This window comes from Gymnoscopelus microlampas (genome assembly GCF_963454915.1).
Source record: "Gymnoscopelus microlampas genome assembly, chromosome: 5".
Taxonomy (NCBI): domain Eukaryota; kingdom Metazoa; phylum Chordata; class Actinopteri; order Myctophiformes; family Myctophidae; genus Gymnoscopelus; species Gymnoscopelus microlampas.
In genome coordinates, this window is record NC_139942.1 from 35,894,160 (window position 1) to 35,902,326 (window position 8,167).

The 8,167-nt window shown below is 40.3% G+C and overlaps 1 protein-coding gene across 2 annotated transcripts; it reads left to right on the forward strand.

The window, feature by feature from the left end:
- The first annotated feature begins 487 nt into the window (after nucleotides 1-487).
- On the forward strand, nucleotides 488-7,456 carry gata6 (GATA binding protein 6). 2 transcript variants are annotated; one of them, XM_084057292.1, is made up of 7 exons: nucleotides 488-583; nucleotides 1,283-2,187; nucleotides 2,749-2,915; nucleotides 3,891-4,016; nucleotides 4,126-4,213; nucleotides 4,333-4,430; nucleotides 5,434-7,456. In XM_084057292.1, the coding sequence occupies exons 2-7, from the start codon at nucleotides 1,338-1,340 to the stop codon at nucleotides 5,596-5,598; spliced, it is 1,494 nt and encodes a 497-aa protein (XP_083913418.1). In that variant the 5' UTR covers nucleotides 488-583; nucleotides 1,283-1,337; the 3' UTR covers nucleotides 5,599-7,456. The 2 variants fall into 2 exon arrangements, with proteins under 2 accessions (XP_083913418.1, XP_083913417.1); XM_084057291.1 differs by lacking the exon at nucleotides 488-583 and adding an exon at nucleotides 1,002-1,098.
- The last annotated feature ends 711 nt before the right edge of the window (nucleotides 7,457-8,167 follow it).

Genomic DNA, 8,167 nt, shown 5'->3' on the forward strand with positions numbered 1-8,167 from the left:
ATTGTTTAAATGAGACTATTTCAATCTACAATCTGGCCTTTATTTTAAGTGTAGGCTATGCTATAGACCCAACTAAACTTTAGTCCAGTTATTTAGTGAATTATAACAATTCTATAACAATTTTAACCTTGAAAATACATTTACATATAATGTAGCCTACTTAAAAGCGGTTTAAACAAACAATATCACTGGGTAAATTAATTAAACAACTGCTTTTAAAGAGAAACTGTCATCAACAACAAAACATTTTAAAACATTTACTAGGTTATCCATTTTTTTTATGCCAAATCGCTTTCGAAATCAAAAGGAGCCCTGATTACATTATTGTGATTTTAGATGTGATCAAGTCTCTGTCTGTGTCTGATTGATTGTCAGAGCCGAGGCATGGCTAGCACCCCCATCGTGTCTCCGCTGGAGAACACGTCCACATGATTGGTCCAGACAGCGCTCTGCAACTTCACCCACGAGAAGCGCCTCCTCTCAAAAACCTCGTCAGAGCCCAGCAACGTTTTCATTATCTTCAAGCGCAGCAACGGAACACTATTGCAAACTTTGCGCTCGACCTATGGCACAGAGCTAACAGGTATGTGGTGAAACTAATTCCTCTCTTCGTTTTCCTGCTCTCTTTTCTGTCGCTCGCAGTGCTAAAACAGCTGGTTTAGAACATCTGTTTCCAGTGGTCCGAGTGCCAGCTGCGCAGTACCTAAATCATTTGGGGTATTGTTTTATCACCCTTGCCTGCCTCTTGGCCTTATCTGTTATGAGTCTTATCAAGCGGTTATCTCTTTTCTGCGAAGACATATTGCGTTTTGTTTCCTATCTGTAACGGTGTGTGTGTTTTTTGTAATTATGATGAGGCTATCGCAAGAGGGAGGACAGGGATTTGACACGGATGGATCCAGTGCCTCTTAAGAGCGCCTGACGATTAGACCGCATTCAACATGGATTTATTTAGCCAGGGGTGTAACAACGTCCGTGGCCGTGAATTAGTTCTTAATTACTTTGTTTTCGTTTAGTATTACATTTTTTTGTCATATTAACTGAATGATGAATGCACTGCCGCTTCAAAACGAAACCAAGCCCGAGAGATGATCAAAAGTAGGATATTATTCAAGGCGAAGTTTTCAGAGGCGTTTTTAATGTAACCACATCTGTTCTCTAATATCAGAGAACAGATGTGGTTATTATTCTGCTGGGACAGATAAATAGCATTGAACGCTATACATGTGTTTATATGTACAGCTAAATCTGAGCTGGATGTCTCCATTCCTTTTTCCTACAGGGTAGACTACACCCTCACCATTTTTAATCCTACTGTGTATGGAAAGTGCTCCTGGATGGACCTGGGCGAAAACGGCTGGTCCATGGTCAAGCGAGAAGTGTCCAGCAGCCCAGGGTCACCTGCTGAACAGAGCTACTTACACGGTGACAGCAGGAGGGACGGTCACGCCTCGGATGAGCTGAGGTCACCGGCGCCGCCGAGCGAGCTTGACGCGTTGGGACACCGACGCTACGAGGGCAGATCTCTACACTCCTACGTTCACTTCGGACACCATAACAACACCCTGCCCACCCCGGAGGACATCCCGCTGTTCACGGATCTAGACCAGGGCAACAAACTCGTCCTCTCCAGTGGAGCGCACAAGACGAGCTTGCTCGTCGACCCCACCGACATGTATCAGACACTAGCCATCGCGGCCGCCCAGAGCCAGACTGGATATGATTCCCCCTCTGGCGGCTATATGCACTCCAACCCCAACTCCCCGGTGTATGTGCCCAGCTCTCGGGTGGGTCCCATGATACCCAGCCTCTCGTACCTTCAGGCCAGCGGGTCGCAGTCCGGCCATGTCACCAGCCACTCGGTCTGGTCGCAGTCTGCTCCGGAGAGCCCCTCGTACAACACCGGGAGCCCGCACGCCGCCAACCGTTTCCACTATCCCCCGAGTCCGCCGATGAACAATGGGACCCCCAGGGACACCGGCTACGGGAACACGCTGAACGTGTCCAGCAGGGACCAGTACGGCCTCTCTCGGCAACTGAGTGGATCCTACCCGAGTCCGTACTCTCCATACGTCCCGCCGCAGCTGTCCCAGCTGCCCTCGCCCTGGACGGGGGGGCCTTTCGATAACACGATGCTGCACACCCTGCAAAGCAGGGGTGCGCCCTTGATCCGAGCACCGAATGGAGGTAAGAAAAACTGTGAAGAGATGCTCATACAATTGATAATTTTTTCCAGTAGATGCTCATACAATTAGTAATTTCTCCAGTAAGTCTGCCTACAATTGACTATCTATTTCAAAGTTTGTTTCCCCCTTTAATTAAGCTGACGCAGCCCGCAAGCCTATGCCCGATAAGGCCTGTATAGCTAGGATACTAATGTGTAATTAATGTTTGTGAACAAAGGCATGTAGCCTATAAGCATTGTATGATATTTGTTTTCTTTTTTTTTACTCAGCGCCAGTAGCAACACTTGTCAAATGGGTTTAATAGCTTATCTAAGTCCACATCAGCGCCCTTTAAATAAATTAATACCACAATGAAGCCTGCAGGTATTGCCAACAAATGTGACTAAGTTGGTCTGCTCTTTCCATTGATATACAAGCTCACCAGCCGCCCTATGAGCTTGTAGATCTGCTATTTTTGAAAAATCTTGAAAATGTGTGCAACTCTTTATATGTATTATTTTATAGCGAACATTTTTTTAACTCAAATCTTTGCTTCTGGGCGTCTTTGCTCTTTCCATTCCAGATATTCTTGACGACATGGGGGAGAGCAGAGAGTGTGTCAATTGTGGCTCCATCTCCACGCCGCTGTGGAGGCGCGACGGCACCGGTCACTTTCTCTGCAACGCCTGTGGACTTTACAGCAAAATGAATGGCCTCAGCCGGCCATTAATTAAACCACAGAAGCGCATGGTAAGCTGCACCAGACCACTTAACCACTCAATTTCCTGCCTATAATTTCACAACAATGTCTTGAGGTTATCGCTGAAGATGTTTATAGACCAGGCTACACCAGTTGGTTCCCAAACTTTTTAGCTCAACACCCAAAAGTGAAATTAGATGTTTGCCCCAGGACCCAAACTATAGTGAAAATAGCAGATCTACAAGCTCACTTTCACTACTTCTTAAAATAAAATGTCCCCTCTAGTTAATGGATTTTTTTTAAATGTATGGAATTCTTTTGAAAAACGTGTAAATTTGTTTTTAACATATGAAAGATTGTGATTTTTTTGGGGTGAATTTCTAACATTTAAAAAACAATAATAATTCAAACAAAATATATTAAACAAAAAAAATAAAGGGGTATTTACCCGTGACCCATAAAAATTGGTCCACGACCCACATATGGGTCCCGACCCACTGTTTGGGAAACAGTGGACTACACTCAGTAAATGACCTTATGTTTATACACAATTTCCGCACGCCACCATACATTTTAAAATCATGGCCTTCCTATTCAGAAGGCCTCTAGGAATATGGGGCCATAACTGACAGGCGACAGAAAAGGACATCTTCCAGGACTCAACTTTTCCTGGCGCCATTACGCACGGCATTACGCACCGTCTTTGATAGGCTCAGTGGTGCCATGTGTATCAACTCACTGACAATTAACCCCACCGAAAATAAACATTAAATAGGCGACATGATATGACCAATATTATTGTTAGGAAACTTGGGGTGTAGATAACATAATTATTATTAAATGAGCGGAATCGTGGCCCTCGTCTTAAACGATTTATGAAGCTCTTGGGTAACTGCCAAAGATGCCATTAGTCACGTAGGCCTGATGCATCTCGGAATACCAATTGTTTTCTCTGAAATAATTTATCATGATTTTCTTTTGCCATTATTTCATTGCTTTTTTTTTTATCATCTTTCCTTCACCAGTCGTCATCCAGAAGAATCGGCCTGTCCTGCGCTAACTGTCAAACGAGCACGACGACTTTGTGGCGCAGAAACGCGGAGGGAGAACCAGTATGCAATGCTTGCGGACTCTACACTAAATTACACGGGGTAAGTCAAAACAGTTCCCTTAAAAGATAATTGATGAAAAAAAGTCATGTTTGTTTTTGTTAATTAATAAATTAATAAATTAATAAAAAGATATGTGTCAAATCGCCAGGTACCTCGGCCGCTGGCGATGAAAAAAGAAGGAATCCAGACGAGAAAAAGAAAGCCAAAAACACCAAATAAACCAAAGGGATCCTCTGGTACGTATTACAACTCAATTTACATAATTAAAACGCAACAATGAAGTAGAATAACTGTTGCAAACACTTCCTTTGATATGACTCTCAACGATTTTGTTTTTTATCTTGTAATTTCATAGGAAATAGCAACACTGTCCCCATGACTCCTACTTCTACATCTTCATCCAATTCTGAAGATTGTTCCAAAAACAGCTCTCCATCCACTCAGGTGTCTGCGGTAAGTCATTGGTTTCTTAACAAGCCCTATTGCATACATCATATGTTGCATGAAATTTGCGAATTTCTCAAGCTTTTAGGTTTACTATTTTATCTATTAAAAATAACATTTTGGGGAAAAGCGGAAATATTTTTGAATGACTGTGAAAAACACATTTTATTCTAATTTTCAGCAAAGTATGTATGTAAAAACAGGCATTTTTTAAATTGTAGCTGAAAACATAATTAGAACATTCATTTAGTCTATAAAATGTTTAGAGTTCATTAACACCACTGGCAAAATAAAATAATAAATACATCTGGCAAATTATCCAATATACTATTATTTTGGATTATTTTTTTTACCTGAACTTTGTTGCTCAAGGCAAAGATGTGAAAGTGTGTGTGTGTGTGTGTGTGTGTGTGTGTGTGTGTGTGTGTGTGTGTGTGTGTGTGTGTGTGTGTGTGTGTGTGTGTGTGTGTGTGTGTGTGTGTGTGTGTGTGTGTGTGTGTGTGTGTTTACACCTGAAGGTAGATGTTTTGATTCAATCATGCACTAAATGTGATGACTTTATGGGAGATGTATCTGATGTCATTGTGTTCTAAGCATGTGCATAAAGTTCACGGTGGTCAGTAATAGATCTAAGTATAGTATCATTCTAAAAAATATTACTCATATTCCACTGAGACCGTGAGACAGTTAATAACTCATCCCCACCCCAACTCATTATTACACAACAAAATCCTCAGTAATTGGTCTATTTTTACATTCTCAGAGTTAAACTAAAACTTTTTTTTTGCTGTGACCGTCATTGTTACAAGCTGTGTATTATGGTTATTATATAATCATACAAGATAAATATTCTTCCACTATGTCTTCTTCTTCTTCTTGTTCATGATAAAAATCTTCAGTATAGGACCCTTATATATTTGTAAGCTCACAGACAGAGTTAAATGAACACTGAGGATTGTGCAGTGTAATATTTTCAATATTATAATTAACAATATGTAATTGTACTTTGCAGGTCAATTCTTCTGTGTTGTCGAGCTCAGGGGAGGGAACAGGCTCCAGCTCAACAGTGAAGTACCCCGGCCAGGACTCTATCTACAGCAGTGTGGCTCTTTCCCAGGCATCAGATGTAGCTTCCTCAGTGAGGGGTGAACCCTGGTGCACCATGGGCCTGGCATGAGGCATCCACATCTGGGTGATGATGACGCCCATCCAGCTCCTCTGTCTCTCTCTCTCTCTCTCTCTCTCTCTGGATGTCAAGCTGTGTGGAAGTATTTGGTGGCCTCGGGTGAGGACTGCTTCCGCCTTCACACGGAGAGTTGGACAAAGAAGATGAAGGGTGAGACGACCTTCACTGCCATTGAAGCTTGAAACACGTGTGGAATATTTGGGGTTGGTTTACCAGTATGGCGTTGGGGAATTTAACAGCGTAAAGCCATGGGAAACCCTTGGGACGAGGCCAGATTATGTTCCCTGTGGCCTGTCGTGACGTGGATACTCTCTGGACCTGTCCTGCACTCTTTTATTTCTACAGTCCATGGTGCCGAATCAAACCTTGGTTCTTAAATGACCGCCATCTTGTGCATAATGTTGTGGATTCCCTCTGAAGAAGAAGCTGATTGGATACCAGTGCTTGATGAAGCACTATCCTCAAAGGACATTTATATTCTTCTTTATTTTATTTTTTTTCTTTCTTTCTGCAACTGGAATCAAGCTACAACAACCAAGACAACTTTCAAGAATCAAAAGAAAGTATTTATAAATCTTCCATTGTTAAAAATATGGCTATGATTGTTAATAAAGATATAAATATAGAGTAGAATTTAAAAAATAACATTTCTGATGTCTTCTATTCTCATTTTTGTCTTGTTGAGTTGTTGTTAGTAGCATAGTTTTTTTTTTATCTGCACATTTTGCCACTGAAAGCTCTTACTGTATCTGACTGAAAACTAGTATGGTTTAAACAGGGTAATATGACAATGGCATCTTAATGCCATTTTAATTTTTGTTGAATTATTTACTGAAATTTCCAGATAATCAACTCTTTCAGATATAATTTTGATATTAAAACATATTGTCGGTTGTTGGCTAACGTTAAGGTACTATTCTCAAAGCGATGGTAGACTGATGTTTCAAAGTAGAAAAGTAGCTGCAATGAGCTAAAGACATTTTACATGCAAAACAGACAGATACAGGCTAGTAGAACTGTTTGAACAAATGACACCCAGAATGCACAGGTCGACTGACCATGTTATTAGAACAGATAACTGCTGAATGCAACTGACACTTGATACTGTAAACTACAGACATCTCACAATGTAAAAAAAACTTGGATTTAAACATTTTATTGCTACAATTGAGCATACAGGCAAATTAAAATGAAATCAATGAAGTCAAGTAATGGTTGTTACTTTGACTAATTGATGTTCTAATAAGATATTGAGATAATATGAAAACAAGTTAAAAATCAAGACATATATGGATAACGTCCCCATCGTTTTGCACATAATTGTAAACTGAAGACTAAAACAAAAAAAGGGAACTGAAAGACATACATATACTCCATTAAGGTTTCATTGGCTAGACACTGATATAAAAGTGATAAAAAACAGAACTCACCCAGTGAACAAAAAAAACAAAACGAAAGTGTTTTAATTTAGGTTAGTCGACGTTCACATCAGAGCAGGCTAAATGATATTCATCATAGTAAACAGGAGGTTATGGAGGGTCGGGTCCAAAGTATCATGGGTTTCCACCTTTTTATAGACTGTCCATTGAAGACCCATCATGCTGTGTAATTCTCCCAGTGCTCCAGCAGGGGTGCGAGTGAGAGGCGGCTCAGTGGATCCATAATGCTTTCTGTAGTGGCTATTTGAAGGTCTGATGATGTTGATGATGATGATGATGAGTTACATTATAAAACTGGCGTAGACTTGTTTTTATTTTATTTCCACAACTTGCTTCATCAAAAATAGGGCCTGTCATTTTTCTGGATTTATTTATTTCTTTTGAAATATCATGTTTATTATAACATTGTTTTCCTATAATGTTTGGGTATTGTATTTGTTTTCCTTTTTGTTTGTTTGTTGGTTGTTTCATTTCTGAGACGGCATAAAAAATATTTTATTTAAATCTTTCAAATAAATTGTTCTTGGTGATACAAGTGAATTTTATACCATTGCTGTTTTAAAGACATTAGAATTAGAATAGGCCTAACTGTTGTGAAATTTTTCAAAAAAGAGGCCAACTTGTTTCCCAACAGCACTCTAGTCCAGCATAGTTGTATACATGGCAGTTCCATCAATCGTTGTAGCCTAAATACTCCCCATTCCTCGATCTATGATTTAATTCCATCTCCAGGTACATTTCTTTGGACATTTCCCTGATTGTGAAGAAAACAAGTGGGTGGGGAAAAGAGTAGAGACCTCAATGCCATTCTCCAGGCTGTTGAAAGAACATGTTGACTGAGCTGGAATTAACCCATTTCATGCCAGAAAATATATATAATATTGCATGTTTTTCAGAAGAGGGTGTTCAGTTCAGGATTGATGCATAGATAGCATGTTATTTGGGTGTTTGTATTCTCACCTGCTTCTGTTTCACCAAAGTCGGGTTTTACTCATGTTCAGTCCACCTCGATTGGCCCATGAGCACATGCTTAGTCAGTGGTGGAAAAGTACTCAAATATTTTACTTAAGTAAAAGTATTAATACTGCCATGTAGAAATACTCTAGCTGTTACAAGTAAAA